At 49.5% G+C, this 19,135-nt stretch overlaps 1 protein-coding gene across 1 annotated transcript; it reads right to left on the bottom strand.

Moving 5' to 3' along the window:
- Window positions 1-5,931: 5,931 nt before the first annotated feature.
- RIT1 (Ras like without CAAX 1) lies at window positions 5,932-16,644 on the bottom strand. The gene is given in 7 exon segments (XM_075193532.1): window positions 5,932-6,801; window positions 6,919-6,953; window positions 6,956-7,109; window positions 8,182-8,255; window positions 8,341-8,397; window positions 10,298-10,409; window positions 16,592-16,644. Coding segments are annotated over 6 exon segments (579 nt in total). The 5' UTR covers window positions 10,329-10,409; window positions 16,592-16,644; the 3' UTR covers window positions 5,932-6,573.
- Between the last annotated feature and the right edge of the window lie 2,491 nt (window positions 16,645-19,135).

The following is a 19,135-nucleotide window of genomic DNA, read 5'->3' as shown; positions in this document are numbered from 1 at the left end:
CACACTCCTCATAGCCACTCCTTATACACACTCCTGATACTCACTCCTTGTAACACGCTCCCTGTGCACACTCATTATACACTCTCCAGTTTATTACCTACACCTCATACAGCTGCTGTGCACACTCCTCATAGCTACTCCTTGTAACACGCTCCCTGTGTACATTCCTGATACTCACTCCTTATACACGATCCCTGTACATGTTTAATGTGCACACTCCTTATACACACTCCTTGTAACACGCTCCCTGTGCACACTCATTATACACTCTCCAGTTTATTACCTACACCTCATACAGCTGCTGTGCACACTCCTCATAGCTACTCCTTGTACACACTCCCTGTGTACATTCCTGATACTCACTCCTTATACACGATCCCTGTACATGTTTGATGTGCACACTCCTTATACACACTTCTTGTACACACTCCTGTGTGATACCTACACCTCATACACCTGCTGTGCACACTCCTCATAGCCACTCCTTATACACACTCCCTGTGTACATTCCTGATACTCACTCCTTGTAACACGCTCCCTGTGCACATTCATTATACACTCTCCAGTTTATTACCTACACCTCATACACCTGCTGTGCACACTCCTCATAGCCACTCCTTATACACACTCCCTATGTACATTCCTGATTCACACTCCTTATACACACTCCCTGTACATGTTTAATGTGCACACTCCTTATACACACTTCTCGTAACACGCTCCCTGTGCACACTACTTATGCACATTCCCTTCCCTGGCTGACTCTGGCACCCCCACCCTCTAGCCTCCCACCACCTTCCATGCACCATTCTCCTACTTCCTCCACCTCCCCTCTTTCCAACATCTCAGCCCAGTCCTTCATTACTTGCTCATACCAACTCCTTGCACACCTGCTTCTACATGTCCTATGTGCCCTCTTCACACCCAATCCCTGGGTCCAATGCACTTCCTACTAGCTGCTCACGCCCTTTCACCCCAAAAATTACCACTCGCCTTCTCTCCAATCCCACTGTCAAGTCTTCCTTTTCCCACCTCCCAATCTCCTGTGCTCTCTGGAACCCTAGTTCTATCTGCTACATACTTGGAGCCATCCATTACTGATATCTGGTTCCCTCCATCTGACACTGCTGCTCTCTCCCATGGAGGTCTCTTCTTATCCCACATTCATCCTAGTGACAAGGCGGTGGATTAGGCTACCTATTAGCCCCTTGTTATAGCCTCCATGTCACCCCCTGAACCCTCCTTCTCTGATGTCCATACCATGCATCTCTTCTCTCCACTACATCTTTACACTGCTGTCATCTATCGCTCCCTAATTCCTGCCTGTCTTTCCACTGACCCACCCAGTCTTATTCCAACATCCCCATAGACAACCCCACCAGCACTTCCCGCTTCCTCCTGCGCTCTCTATAGACTGGGATATCTATGTGTATGTATAGATTTAATATGGGCGGAGGGCATTCCCTTCCTTTCTGATAGTGGTCGTGGCGGCCGCGGGCACCGCCGCGACTCTCCTGGGTCTACTGGTGACGTCTCGGCCGTTGCTACGGTAACCGGGATGTCACTTCCGGTTTGTGTCCCGGTTGCCTGGGCAATAACCGGGACGCTTTGGTCTCCCTGCGCATAGGACTAGGTAGGGCCAGCCCTGCAAAACTGTGTGGGATCAGCTAATCAAGGCTGATTAGAGCGTTAGTTTACTGCTGGCACTCTGTATATACGATTGGCTGCAGGCTCTGCATGTTAATTATTCTGATGCTGGGAACACATTCTGGACTGCATTCCGATTGGCCATCTGTACTATTTTAGGCAGTGAGGACTGAGCCTCACTGCCGGTTATAGCGGCCTGTTTCTGTACTGCTGCTTGCTACCTTGTTCCTGTGTTTGGTGTTTAACCTGAGATTGATTACCCGTGTATGACCCTTGCCTGAACCTGGATTCTGAACCTGTGACCCCTGACCTTGGTTTGTTCTTCGATTATGTTGTCTGTTGCCGGAACCGATTCTGGCCTGGACCCCACGCTGCTATCATAACATTCTATTCCTGGGTTCTCCTTAGCCGCTACACATCTCTCAACTCGCTGTTTGTCTGCAGCCAAGTCTGTCCCCACCACTAGGGGCAGCAGGGAACACCAGACTTCAGAGCAGACTCCGGGTTTTGCTGTACTGGCTGAAGGACTTCCTAACACTTTCTTGGTCAATCAGCAAACTTTTGTGAATATCTTAATTGCAAATGGTGGGAATTTGCAGATGACAATCTGGAACATTGGGATGACCCTGTGTGATTGTGGTAAACATCTGAGGCAGTATTACATGGCCACATTATAGCGTATTAAGCTCTGAAAACGTGGATTATTTGGCTGAATATTATACCTCCATCCATACTGCCACATGTAGGGCCATTGTGTAAAGCAGTATATGAGAGACAATTTTTACAAAGTTTTTATTTATTATGAAATGCTCAAATAAAGACATATTACATCAAAAATATATTTTATAGATGTAGAAATAAGAGAGAGGGGATTAGCAAACATCTTTATTAAGGATTAAATGGGAGGTTATTGATGCATTTCCACTGCTGAGATTGTGCAAAAATTGCAGCGTTTATTTATGGCTTAATATGATTTGCACTATATAATAATGAGCGATAATAATAATCATAGCTGCCTAAACTGCCCCAGAACAAAGGTGGTAACTGTGACTTTACATAGCAATGAGCCCCCCGGTCCAGATGGACATAGAGCGGAATATTGTGAAATACTGAAATCAAACATTGTACCACTCATTAAGATCCATCCCCCGTACTGAGATCTAACGAAGCAAATGCAAGATTGAAATAAGAATGTGGGAAATGAATCATCTTATAGGTTAATTACGTTTCTAAGTCAGGACAATCCACGTCAACCAATTGTACAAACACAATGACATTAGATGCGGACAAGGTCTTCTGGACTCCTCGACAAAGTCTGGATCACGTTATAAACGTACAAAACCAGTGATATTTATTCCTCAGTTTAGACGGCCGGCCAGCTCTAGGAAGAGTCCTGGTGGTTCTGTACTTCTGCCATTTACGGATGATGGAGGCCACTGTGCTCATTGGGACCTTCAAGCAGCAGATATTTTTCCGTACCCTTCCCCAGATTTGTGCCTCGAAACAATCCCCTCTCGGAGGTCTACAGACAATTCCTTTGACTTCTTGCTTGGTTTGTGCTCTGACATGCACTGTCCAGTGTGGGACCTTATATAGACAGGTGTAGGACCGTATACAGACAGGTATGTGCCTTTACACATCATGTCCAATCAACTGAATGTACCACAGATGGACTCCAACTAAGCTGTAGGAACATATCAAGGACGATCAGTGGAAACAGGATGCACCTGAGCTTCATGGCAAAGGCTGTGAATACTTATGTACATGTGATTTCTTAGTTTTTATTTTTATCAAATTTGCAGAAAATCTCATAAAAAACCTTTTCACGTTGTCATTATGGGGTATTGTGTGTAGAATTTTAAAGGAAAAAAATAAATTTATTCCATTTTGGAATAAGGCTGTAACATAGCAAAATGTGGATAAAGTGAAGCGTTGTGAATACTTTCCGGATGCACTGTATACAGTATGTATGCACAGCTACTAGGGGTATGGCTGTACTGGTTCATTATAACCTCTTACGCCCATTTTTATAGCGTCAGAGAACAAGACTCACATTATGGCAGCAGTTGGCGTTGTCTTATTCTCTTATCTCCACACTAACAGCAAACACTCCAGAGAGAATCAGTATTTAACATAAAAGGTATTTATCACCTGAACAAAGATGAGATGGGATTACCAGAATCAATGTCCAAAACACCTAGTTTTAAACCAGTTCTTAGACATTTTATGTGCATGCTATTGGCTGTCTTTATATTGCAATAAGATGATATATAATAATGTGCATGCTATTGGCTGGCTTTATATTGCAATAAGATGATATATGATCATGTGCATGCTATTGGCTGGCTTTATATTGCAATAAGATGATATATGATAATGTGCATGCTATTGGCTGACTTTATATTGCAATAAGATGATACATGATAATGTGCATGCTATTGGCTGGCTTTATATTGCAATAAGATGATACATGATAATGTGCATGCTATTGGCTGGCTTTATATTGCAATAATATGATATATGATAATGTGCATGCTATTGGCTGGCTTTATATTGCAATCAAATGATATATGATAATGTGCATGCTATTGGCTGGCTTTATATTGCAATGAGATGATATATAATAATGTGCATGTTATTGTCTGTCTTTATATTGCAATAAGATGATATATGATAATGTGCATGCTATTGGCTGGCTTTATATTGCAATGAGATGATATATGATAATGTGCATGGTATTGGCTGGCTTTATATTGCAATGAGATGATATATATGATAATGTGCATGCTATTGGCTGGCTTTATATTGCAATGAGATGATATATGATCATGTGCATGCTATTGGCTGGCTTTATATTGCAATAAGATGATATATGATAATGTGCATGCTATTGGCTGGCTTTATATTGCAATGAGATTATATATGATAATGTGCATGCTATTGGCTGGCTTTATATTGCAATGAGATTATATATGATAATGTGCATGCTATTGGCTGGCTTTATATTGCAATGAGATTATATATAATAATGTGCATGTTATTGTCTGTCTTTATATTGCAATAAGATGATATATGATAATGTGCATGCTATTGGCTGGCTTTATATTGCAATGAGATGATATATGATAATGTGCATGGTATTGGCTGGCTTTATATTGCAATGAGATGATATATATGATAATGTGCATGCTATTGGCTGGCTTTATATTGCAATGAGATGATATATGATCATGTGCATGCTATTGGCTGGCTTTATATTGCAATAAGATGATATATGATAATGTGCATGCTATTGGCTGGCTTTATATTGCAATGAGATTATATATGATAATGTGCATGCTATTGGCTGGCTTTATATTGCAATGAGATGATATATGATAATGTGCATGCTATTGGCTGGCTTTATATTGCAATAAGATGATACATAATAATGTGCATGTTATTGGCTGGCTTTATATTGCAATAAGATGATATATAATGTGCATGTTATTGGCCGATCTTATTTGCGACTTAATTTTGATAGCATAAGCAATATAGCTCTATAATGTATGGCTTGCATGTATTGCTACTGCCACCTTCTGTGCAAAGTTAGAATTGGATCACAATTATTTCTGTAATACTTGAGGTATATAGGACGGTACAGAGTGGGGAGTCTCTTTGTAATCTCTGGTGGATGAAGTGACATCCTGCCACAGTCTTCCTGATGTGAAGAGAACTTAGAAGTGATGTGAATTTGAACTTTGGGCTTTCTACACATATTCAGACATCATTTGGTTGTATGCTAACCTTATTTAATCGAAGCCAAGTAAAATAATTTATTTTGTGTCAGTCGTTATTCTATCTTGGTGCTAGTATTTTATTGTTCTCCCAGACCACTACTGGAAGTATCTTCTGGTAGCTCAGCAAATTAAGTAATTTATGTGTCCATGGTCACTGTCAGAATGAAGGACAATACCATGTCAAGCAGGAGGATTTTACCAGACGCACATTCTTCTACATGGGACGTAACAGAACATACTAAAATATTGTACTAATCACTCACTCTTCATTTAGTCATCGTTAGACCGCACCAGCTGTCAGGCCCCAGCATCGGCTCCTTCATCAAGCAATAGTAACTTCTCATCTTATATACAGCCGTGTATCCTTACACAGCAGGAGAAAACTACTGCGATGGTCGGTAGTGTCGCACAACTGTGCAAATACAGCCAGTTACAGGCCAGACCACTCACTGTCACCAGTCTGATTTCGCACACAATTAACAAGATTGATTACAGCAGACAAGAATTTGTTGAAAACAGTGTTATTGTCACATACAAAAATATACAAAAAGTGTGCAAATTTCCACATAGAAAAAACAAAATCACAATATAAAATATCAATAAAGATTCCAGAAGTGCTGTAACTACAGGATTCCAGCTCAGTTTTCTTATCAGCAGTCGTATGAAGGAAGAACTAAGAGGGGTGCTGTAACTAAAATAGTGCCTCCCGTAATCATATCTGGGTGGTCTTTTACGCCCTCATTGCTTTGCCCCTTGTGGTGTAATTAGAAGATATGCTTTCTATAGCGAACAATAAGCAACTAAACTACGAGTTGCTGGATACGGTATCATGTGCTGGGATGGTCACTACCTACTGACGGTGACCAGATGTTAGTAAGAGAGTACGTGATCCAGACTGTTCTATACGCAGCAGGTATATATCTCCCATGTGCGGTTAGTAAGTGATCATCCCCCAAATATTCACAGCCGAGTGGGATCAGGTAGGGGAGTCCAGTGCAGCTTCGCCTTACAAATAAAATATATATATTACCATACAGCACATCTGTGCTAGAACACTGGCTCAGACTGCTATTAGAGATGAGAAACAAGTAATACTGCCCCCCCACCCCGGTCCGTGGAACAGACTAGAACTCAGCTCGGTGCCCCTTCAAGTCACAGACGTCTTTTTTCTGAAAGGCGACTTTAATCGCTTCCACAGAGAGGACTTGGGCTTGAATTTGCGCTCGTTCGCCAGGGCCGCCTCCCTCTCCTTCCTGCGGATCTCGCGGACCAACGCGTGGAAAACATCATCGATGTAGTAACGGAAGGCGGCGGAGGTTTCAAAAAAGGGGCAGCTAAACTCTCTCGCCAACGAGCTGCCCTCGTCTTTGGAGACCTGAAGAAACAGTTATTAGTATATATGCACACAATACGCTATATATCGCAGAATATGAAGATAGTCATTGAACAGTCCAGTAATTTGGACCTCGGGGTCCACGTGTCACGTACTTACCTGACGCAGGCGCGAGAGGTCAGATTTATTGCCACCAGCACAACGGGAGTGTCGTCTGTTCGCCTCACACGGTAGATGAGCTGCTTAAACTCACGCGCTTCGTGGAAACTGCGTCGGTCTGTGATGGAATAGCAGATAATAAACCCTTCTCCGGCTCTCATGTACTGGTCTCGCATAGCAGTGAACTCCGCCTGCAGGGAGAAAATGAGATACAGGTAAGAAGATAGGGCCTGGCGGGCGGTGATATATACAAAAGGCGGACACAGTGCGTCTATCGGCAGAGATTATACCTAGGACATGAGTGGCATCCTCTGGTCTACGGGATTATATTTATACTCTGTATCACATAGCTTCCGACTGGGACCATGTCCTTTCTCTAGGCCACACTGTATCTAGCATGGATAATCCTTCTCACCATCATTTTCTTCAATCCAGGCCCTCGCACCCCGCCGGGTCCTCGCACCCTGCCTCCCTCCCCCCGCCGGATCCTCGCACCCCCGCCTCCCTCCCCCCGCTGGGTCCTCGCACCCCGCCTCCCTCCCCCGCCCGGGTCCTCGCACCCCGCCTACCTCCCCCGCCGGGACCTCGCACCCCGCCCTCCCTCTCTCGCCGGGACCACGCACCCCCCCTTCCCTCTCCCGCCGGGTCCTCGCACCCCGCCTCCCTCCCCTGCCGGATCTTCGCACCCCGCCTCCCTCTCCCGCCGGGACCTCGCACCCCCGCCTCCCTCTCCCGCCGGGACCTTGCACCCCGCCTCCCTCCCCCGCCGGATCCTCGCACCCCGCCTCCCTCTCCCGCCGGGACCTCGCACCCCGCCTCCCTCCCCGCCGGATCCTCGCACCCCGCCTCCCCTCCCCCGCCGGATCCTCGCACCCCGCCTCCCTCCCCCGACCGGATCCTCGCACCCCGCCTCCCTCCCCCGCCGGATCCTCGCACCCCGCCTCCCTCCCCCGCCGGATCCTCGCACCCCGCCTCCCTCCCCCCGCCGGATCTTCGCACCCCGCCTCCCTCCCCTGCCGGATCTTCGCAACCCCGCCTCCCTCCCCTGCCGGATCTTCGCAACCCCGCCTCCCTCTCCCGCCGGATCTTCGCACCCCGCCTCCCTCTCCCGCCGGGACCTCACACCTCCCTTCCCTCTCCTGCCGGGACCTCGCACCCCGCCCTCCCTCTCTGTACCCAAATTCTCACCCCCTCACATCCCTCTCCTTCTGGCAGCTTGTACAACTTTTTTTTCTCTGAACAACTCCCCTAAAATGCACCCACCTGTCCTGCTGTGTCCAGAATGTCCAGGTTGGCGGGCTCATCATCTATCCGTATACGTATTTTATAAGCATCCTCTGCAAATGATGACAGAAACAGCCGTCACACACCCGGAGAACCATGGCACAGTCATTACCTGAGAAGACGGACAATCGTACTTACCGATAGTAGGGTCATGATCCTCCGGAAAGCGATGGCTTATGAACTGCATGGTCATAGCTGTGAAGACACAAGTATCATCATTACCAGGAGTAACCCCATCTCATGTTGTCTTTACAGTCTACCCTCCTGGATGCAGGGATTAGTTCCGTCACCCTGTGCCCAACTCCCCATGTAGCGTAGGAGAAACTGGATCTTACATCAGCACAAAATAGGGAACTACAATAGGGGATCCCAGGTGTCGCAAACTGTCCACCTAAAACTCTTGTGCTAGAGGGTCTCCCCTCCCCCTCTACAACATCTCCGTCAGGTAGTGCCAGGACCTGAAGTGGGCATTTAAACCAACAAAAAAAAATAGACTTACACAAGCAGTAATTAGTGCATCAGCCCAGACCACGAATGAGCTTAATGATTAAAGTATGTGGTATACAAATTATAAGGAGTAAAGAGATCAGAATCAAAGCAAGGGACTCCTGGAGGAGAGTAAATGGAATATTCCTGATCATCACCATAGCTGCCTTCAGGCAACTTCCACAATATGAGTACGCTTGTAAGGAACTGGATGGTGCGCTACTGGAATACTCCTCAATCAAGTGAAGTTTATGTCTTCTAGGACATAACCTTCACCTCACACAAATAAAGTGTATGGCCACAAAGCAGGGGGGCATAATCTTCACTTGATCCATACTTCTTACAGCCCCCCTACTCTTACAGCACCCAGACAGCATCCCTCCCTGCTCTTACAACCCCCAGACAACATCCCTCCCTGCTCTTACAGCCCCCAGACAGTATCTCTCTCTCCCTGCTCTTACAGCACCCAGACAGCATCCCTCCCTCCCTGCTCTTACAGCACCCAGACAGCATCCCTCCCTCCCTGCTCTTACAGCACCCAGACAGCATCCCTCCCTCCCTGCTCTTACAGCCCCCAGACAGCATCCCTCCCTCCCTGCTCTTACAGCCCCCAGACAGCATCCCTCCCTCCCTGCTCTTACAGCCCCCAGACAGCATCCCTGCCTGCTCTTACAGCCCCCAGACAGCATCCCTCCCTGCTCTTACAGCACCCAGACAGCATCCCTCCCTGCTCTTACAGCACCCACACAGCATCCCTCCCTGCTCTTACAGCACCCACACAGCATCCCTCCCTGCTCTTACAGCACCCACACAGCATCCCTCCCTGCTCTTACAGCACCCAGACAGCATCCCTCCCCTGCTCCTTACAGCCCCCAGACAGCATCTCTCTCCCTGCTCTTACAGCCCCCAGACAGCATCCCTCCCTGCTCTTACAGCCCCCAGACAGCATCCCTCCCTGCTCTTACAGCCCACAGACAGCATCTCTCTCTCCCTGCTCTTACAGCACCCACACAGCATCCCTCCCTGCTCTTACAGCCCCCAGACAGCATCCCTCTCTGCTCTTACAGCCCCCAGACAGCATCCCTCTCTGCTCTTACAGCCCCCAGACAGCATCCCTCCCTGCTCTTACAGCACCCACACAGCATCCCTCCCTGCTCTTACAGCACCCACACAGCATCCCTCCCTGCTCTTACAGCACCCACACAGCATCCCTCCCTGCTCTTACAGCACCCACACAGCATCCCTCTCTGCTCTTACAGCCCCCAGACAGCATCCCTCCCTGCTCTTACAGCACCCACACAGCATCCCTCCCTCCCTGCTCTTACAGCCCCCAGACAGCATCCCTCCCTGCTCTTAAAGCCCCCAGACAGCATCCCTCTCTGCTCTTACAGCCCACAGACAGCATCCCCTCCCTGCTCTTACAGCCCCCAGACAGCATCCCTCCCTGCTCTTACAGCCCACAGACAGCATCCCTCCCTGCTCTTACAGCCCCCAGACAGCATCCCTCCCTGCTCTTACAGCACCCAGACAGCATCCCTCCCTGCTCTTACAGCCCACAGACAGCATCCCTCTCTCCCTGCTCTTACAGCCCCCAGAGAACAATACTCACCACTCTTCCCCACGCCTCCTGCTCCCAGCATTACCAGCTTATATTCCCGGGACTGTAACGGGTAACGTTGGGGCGCTGACACGTCCAGTAACTGGCTCCATCTCACAGGTACCTAAGAAGTATAACAACCATCATTATAATCATTCATTATACGCACACACTCAGCCCCGACCCCCTCCCCTATACATACACACACTCAGCCCCGACCCCCCTCCCCTATATATACACACACAGCCCTGACCCCCCTCCCCTATACATACACACACTCAGCCCCGACCCCCTCCCCTATATATACACACACAGCCCTGACCCCCCTCCCCTATATATACACACACACACACACACAGCCCTGACCCCCTCCCCTATACATACACACACTCAGCCCCGACCCCCTCCCCTATACATACACACACACAGCCCCGACCCCCTCCCCTATACATACACTCAGCCCCGACCCCCTCCCCTATATATACACACACAGCCCTGACCCCCTCCCCTATATATACACACACACAGCCCTGGCCCCCTCCCCTATATATACAAACACAGCCCTGACCCCCTCCCCTATATATACAAACACAGCCCTGACCCCCTCCCCTATACACACACAGCCCTGACCCCCCTCCCCTATATATACACACACAGCACCGACCCCCTCCCCTATATATACACACACAGCCCCTCCCCTATATATACACACACAGCACCGACCCCCTCCCCTATATATACACACACACACAGCACCGACCCCCTTCCCTATATATATACACACACAGCACCGACCCCCTCCCCTATACATACACACACAGCACCGACCCCCTCCCCTATATATACACACACAGCCCTGACCCCCTCCCCTATATATACACACACAGCACCGACCCCCTCCCCTATATATACACACACAGCACCGACCCCCTCCCCTATATATACACACACAGCACCGACCCCCTCCCCTATATATACACACACAGCCCTGACCCCCTCCCCTATATATACACACACAGCACCGACCCCCTCCCCTATATATACACACACAGCACCGACCCCCCTCCCCTATATATACACACACAGCACCGACCCACTCCCCTATATATACACACACAGCCCTGACCCCCTCCCCTATATATACACACACAGCACCGACCCCCCTCCCCTATATATACACACACAGCACTGACCCCCTCCCCTATATATACACACACAGCACTGACCCCCCTCCCCTATATATACACACACAGCCCTGACCCCCTCCCCTTATATATACACTACACAGCACCGACCCCCTCCCCTATATATACACACACAGCCCTGACCCCCTCCCCTATATATACACACACAGCACCGACCCCCTCCCCTATACATACACACACACAGCCCTCGACCCCTCCCCTATATATATACCACACACAGCACCGATCCCCTCCCCTATATATACACCACACAGCACCGACCCCCTCCCTATATATACACACACAGCCCTGACCCCCCTCCCCCTATATATACACACACAGCCCTGACCCCCTCCCCTATATATACACACACAGCACCGACCCCCTCCCCTATATATACACACACAGCACCGACCCCCTCCCCTATATAATACACACACAGCACCGACCCCCTCCCCTATATACACACACAGCACCGACCCCCTCCCCTATATATACACACACAGCACCGACCCCCCTCCCCTATGCATACACACACAGCACCGACCCCCTCCCCTATATATACACACACAGCACCGACCCCCCCTCCCCTATATATACACACACAGCACCGACCCCCCTCCCCTATACATACACACACAGCACCGACCCCCTCCCCTATATATACACACACACAGCACCGACCCCCTCCCCTATATATACACACACAGCACCGACCCCCTCCCCTATACATACACACACAGCACCGACCCCCTCCCCTATATATACACACACACAGCACCGACCCCCTCCCCTATATATACACACACAGCACCGACCCCCTCCCCTATATATACACACATAGCACCGACCCCCTCCCCTATACATACACAGCACCGACCCCTCCCCTATATATATACACACAGCACCGACCCCCTCCCCTATATATACACACACAGCACCGACCCCCTCCCCCTATACATACACACACAGCACCGACCCCCTCCCCTATATATACACACACAGCACCGACCCCCCTCCCCTATATATACACACACAGCACCGACCCCCTCCCCTATACATACACACACAGCACCGACCCCCTCCCCTATATATACACACACACAGCACCGACCCCCCTCCCCTATATATACACACACAGCACCGACCCCCTCCCCTATACATACACACACAGCACCGACCCCCTCCCCTATATATACACACACACAGCACCGACCCCCTCCCCTATATATACACACACAGCACCGACCCCCCCTACCGCACCGACCCCTCCCTATACATACACACACAGCACCGACCCCCTCCCCTATATATACACACACAGCACCGACCCCCTCCCCTATGATATACACACAACAGCACCGACCCCCTCCCCTATATATACACACACAGCACCGACCCCCTCCCCTATATATACACACACAGCACCGACCCCCTCCCCTATATATACACACACAGCACCGACCCCCTCCCCTATATATACACCACACAGCACCGACCCCCTCCCCTATATACACACACACACAGACCCCCTCCCCTATATACACACACAGCACTGACCCCCCTCCCCTATATATACACACACAGCACCGACCCCCTCCCCTATATACACACACAGCACCGACCCCCCTCCCCTATACATACACACACAGCACCGACCCCTCCCCTATACATACACCACACAGCACCGACCCCCTCCCCTATTATATACACACACAGCACCGACCCCCCCTCCCCTATATATACACCACACAGCACCGACCCCCTCCCCTATATACACACACACACACAGACCCCCTCCCCCTATATACACACACACACAGACCCCCTCCCCTATATACACACACAGCACTGACCCCCTCCCCTATATATACACACACAGCACCGACCCCCTCCCCTATATACACACACAGCACCGACCCCCTCCCCTATACATACACACACAGCACCGACCCCTCCCCTATACATACACCACACAGCACCGACCCCCTCCCCTATATATACACACACAGCACCGACCCCCTCCCCTATATATACACCACACAGCACCGACCCCCTCCCCTATATATACACCACACAGCACCGACCCCCTCCCCTATATACACACACCACACAGCACCGACCCCCTCCCCTATATATACACACACAGCACCGACCCCCTCCCCTATATATACACCACACAGCACCGACCCCCTCCCCTATATACACACACACACACACAGACCCCTCCCCTATATACACACACAGCACTGACCCCCTCCCCTATATATACACACACACAGCACCGACCCCCCTCCCCTATATACACACACAGCACCGACCCCCTCCCCTATACATACACCACACAGCACCGACCCCCTCCCCTATATATACACACACAGCACCGACCCCCTCCCCTATATACACACACACACAGACCCCCCTCCCCTATATACACACACACACAGACCCCCTCCCCTATATAACACACACACAGCACCGACCCCTCCCCTATATATACACACACAGCACTGACCCCCTCCCCTATATATACACACACAGCACCGACCCCCTCCCCTATATATACACACACAGCACCGACCCCCTCCCCTATATATACACACACACACAGACCCCCTCCCCTATATATACACACACACAGCACCGACCCCTCCCCTATATATACACACACAGCACCGACCCCCTCCCCTATACATACACACACAGCACCGACCCCCTCCCCTATACATACACACACAGCACCGACCCCCTCCCCTATACATACACACACAGCACCGACCCCCTCCCCTATATATACACACACAGCACCGACCCCCTCCCCTATATACACACACACACAGACCCCCTCCCCTATATATACACACACACAGCACCGACCCCTCCCCTATATATACACACACAGCACCGACCGCCTCCCCTATATATACACACACAGCACCGACCCCCTCCCCTATACATACACACACAGCACCGACCCCCTCCCCTATATATATACACACACAGCACCGACCCCCTCCCCTATATATACACACACAGCACTGACCCCCTCCCCTATATATACACACACACACAGACCCCCTCCCCTATATATACACACACACACAGCACCGACCCCCTCCCCTAATATATACACACACAGCACCGACCCCCTCCCCTATACATACACACACAGCACCGACCCCCTCCCCTATACATACACACACAGCACCGACCCCCTCCCCTATATATACACACACAGCACCGACCCCCTCCCCTATATATACACACACAGCCCTGACCCCCTCCCCTATATATACACACACACAGCCCTGACCCCCTCCCCTATATATACACACACACAGCCCTGACCCCCTCCCCTATAGATACACACACAGCACCGACCCCTCCCCTATATATACACACACAGCACCGACCCCCTCCCCTATATATACACACACACAGCACCGACCCCCTCCCCTATATATACACACACAGCACCGACCCCCTCCCCTATATATACACACACAGCCCTGACCCCCTCCCCTATATATACACACACAGCACCGACCCCCTCCCCTATATACACACACAGCACCGACCCCCTCCCCTATATATACACACACACAGCACTGACCCCCTCCCCTATATATACACACACAGCACCGACCCCCTCCCCTATATATACACACACAGCACCGACCCCCTCCCCTATATATACACACACACAGCACTGACCCCCTCCCCTATATATACACACACAGCACCGACCCCCTCCCCTATATATACACACACAGCACCGACCCCCTCCCCTATATATACACACACACAGCACTGACCCCCTCCCCTATATATACACACACAGCACCGACCCCCTCCCCTATATATACACACACAGCACCGACCCCCTCCCCTATATATACACACACAGCACCGACCCCCTCCCCTATATATACACACACAGCCCTGACCCCCTCCCCTATATATACACACACAGCACCGACCCCCTCCCCTATATATACACACACAGCCCTGACCCCCTCCCCTATATATACACACACACAGCCCTGACCCCCTCCCCTATATATACACACACACAGCACTGACCCCCTCCCCTATATATACACACACAGCACCGACCCCTCCCCTATATATACACACACAGCACCGACCCCCTCCCCTATATATACACACACAGCCCTGACCCCCTCCCCTATATATACACACACAGCCCTGACCCCCTCCCCTATATACACACACAGCACCGACCCCCTCCCCTATATATACACACAGCACCGACCCCCTCCCCTATATATACACACACAGCCCTGACCCCCTCCCCTATATATACACACACAGCACCGACCCCCTCCCCCTATATATACACCACACAGCACCGACCCCCTCCCCTATATATACACCACACAGCACCGACCCCCTCCCCTATACATACACACACAGCACCGACCCCTCCCCTATATATACACACACAGCACCGACCCCCTCCCCTATATATACACACACAGCCCTGACCCCCTCCCCTATATATACACACACAGCCCTGACCCCCTCCCCTATATATACACACAGCACCGACCCCCTCCCCTATATATACACACACAGCCCTGACCCCCTCCCCCTATATACACACACACAGCACCGACCCCCTCCCCTATATATACACCACACAGCACCGACCCCTCCCCTATATACACACACAGCACCGACCCCCTCCCCTATATATACACACAGCACCGACCCCCTCCCCTATATATACACACACAGCACCGACCCCCTCCCCTATACATACACACACAGCACTGACCCCCTCCCCTATATATACACACACAGCACCGACCCCCTCCCCTATATATATACACACACAGCCCTGACCCCCTCCCCTATATATACACACACACAGCACCGACCCCCTCCCCTATATATACACCACACAGCACCGACCCCCTCCCCTATATATACACACACACACAGACCCCCTCCCCTATATACACACACAGCACCGACCCCCTCCCCTATATATACACACACAGCACCGACCCCCTCCCCTATATATACACACACAGCACCGACCCCCTCCCCTATATATACACACAGCACCGACCCCCTCCCCTATATATACACACACAGACCCCGGCTCTGGCAGAAGATGGCGGATGATGTTGGGAGCGGCCGCTCGCCGGGTCTCACGTGACGTCTTCCGAGAGTCCGAATTATGGATGTCACGGCGGCCATGTTGGGTGAGGGCGGAAGTGTCTTATAGAGGGAGATAAGCCCAGTACCACCTCTCTGTATGATGTATGGACCATCAGCCCAGTACCACCTCTCTGTATGATGTATATATGTACCATCAGCACAGTACCACCTCTCTGTATGATGTATATGTGTACCATCAGCCCAGTACCACCTCTCTGTATGATGTATATGTGTACCATCAGCACAGTACCACCTCTCTGTATGATGTATATGTGTACCATCAGCACAGTACCACCTCTCTGTATGATGTATATGTGTACCATCAGCACAGTACCACCTCTCTGTATGATGTATGGACCATCAGCACAGTACCACCTCTCTGTATGATGTATATATGTACCATCAGCACAGTACCACCTCTCTGTATGATGTATATGTGTACCATCAGCACAGTACCACCTCTCTGTATGATGTATATGTGTACCATGAGCACAGTACCACCTCTATGTATGATGTATATATGTACAATCAGCACAGTACCACCTCTCTGTATGATGTATATGTGTACCATCAGCACAGTACCACCTCTCTGTATGATGTATATGTGTACCATCAGCACAGTACCACCTCTCTGTATGATCTATATGTGTACCATCAGCACAGTACCACCTCTCTGTATGATGTATATGTGTACCATCAGCACAGTACCACCTCTCTGTATGATGTATATGTGTACCATCAGCCCAGTACCACCTCTCTGTATGATGTATATGTGTACCATCAGCCCAGTACCACCTCTCTGTATGATGTATATGTGTACCATCAGCACAGTACCACCTCTCTGTATGATGTATATGTGTACCATCAGCACAGTACCACCTCTCTGTATGATGTATATGTGTACCATCAGCACAGTACCACCTCTCTGTATGATGTATATGTGTACCATCAGCACAGTACCACCTCTCTGTATGATGTATATGTGTACCATCAGCCCAGTACCACCTCTCTGTATGATGTATATGTGTACCATCAGCACAGTACCACCTCTCTGTATGATGTATATGTGTACCATCAGCCCAGTACCACCTCTCTGTATGATGTATATATGTACCATCAGCACAGTACCACCTCTCTGTATGATGTATATGTGTACCATCAGCCCAGTACCACCTCTCTGTATGATGTATATATGTACCATCAGCACAGTACCACCTCTCTGTATGATGTATATGTGTACCATCAGCACAGTACCACCTCTCTGTATGATGTATATGTGTACCATCAGCACAGTACCACCTCTCTGTATGATGTATATGTGTACCATCAGCCCAGTACCACCTCTCTGTATGATGTATATGTGTACCATCAGCACAGTACCACCTCTCTGTATGATGTATATGTGTACCATCAGCACAGTACCACCTCTCTGTATGATGTATATGTGTACCATCAGCACAGTACCACCTCTCTGTATGATGTATGGACCATCAGCACAGTACCACCTCTCTGTATGATGTATATATGTACCATCATCACAGTACCACCTCTCTGTATGATGTATATATGTACCATCAGCACAGTACCACCTCTCTGTATGATGTATATGTGTACCATCAGCACAGTACCACCTCTCTGTATGATGTATATGTGTACCATGAGCACAGTACCACCTCTATGTATGATGTATATATGTACCATCAGCACAGTACCACCTCTCTGTATGATGTATATGTGTACCATCAGCACAGTACCACCTCTCTGTATGATCTATATGTGTACCATCAGCACAGTACCACCTCTCTGTATGATGTATATGTGTACCATCAGCACAGTACCACCTCTCTGTATGATGTATATGTGTACCATGAGCACAGTACCACCTCTATGTATGATGTATATATGTACCATCAGCACAGTACCACCTCTCTGTATGATGTATATATGTACCATCAGCCCAGTACCACCTCTCTGTATGATGTATATATGTACCATCAGCACAGTACCACCTCTCTGTATGATGTATGGACCATCAGCACAGTACCACCTCTCTCTGTGTATGGACCATCAGCACAGTACCACCTCTCTGTATGATGTATGGACCATCAGCACAGTACCACCTCTCTGTATGATGTATATGTGTTCCATCAGCACAGTACCACCTCTCTGTGTGATGTATATGTGTACCATCAGCCCAGTACCACCTCTCTGTATGATGTATGTGTACCATCAGCACAGTACCACCTCTCTGTATGATGTATATATGTACCATCAGCACAGTACCACCTCTCTGTATGATGTATATATGTACCATCAGCACAGTACCACCTCTCTGTATGATGTATATATGTACCATCAGCCCAGTACCACCTCTCTGTATGATGTATATGTGTACCATCAGCACAGTACCACCTCTCTGTATGATGTATATGTGTACCATCAGCCCAGTACCACCTCTCTGTATGATGTATATGTG

This window comes from Mixophyes fleayi, chromosome 12 (assembly GCF_038048845.1).
Source record: "Mixophyes fleayi isolate aMixFle1 chromosome 12, aMixFle1.hap1, whole genome shotgun sequence".
Classification (NCBI taxonomy): Eukaryota; Metazoa; Chordata; class Amphibia; order Anura; family Limnodynastidae; genus Mixophyes; species Mixophyes fleayi.
Note: the sequence above shows the minus strand (reverse complement) of the source record. Positions and strands in the feature narration are given on the sequence as shown.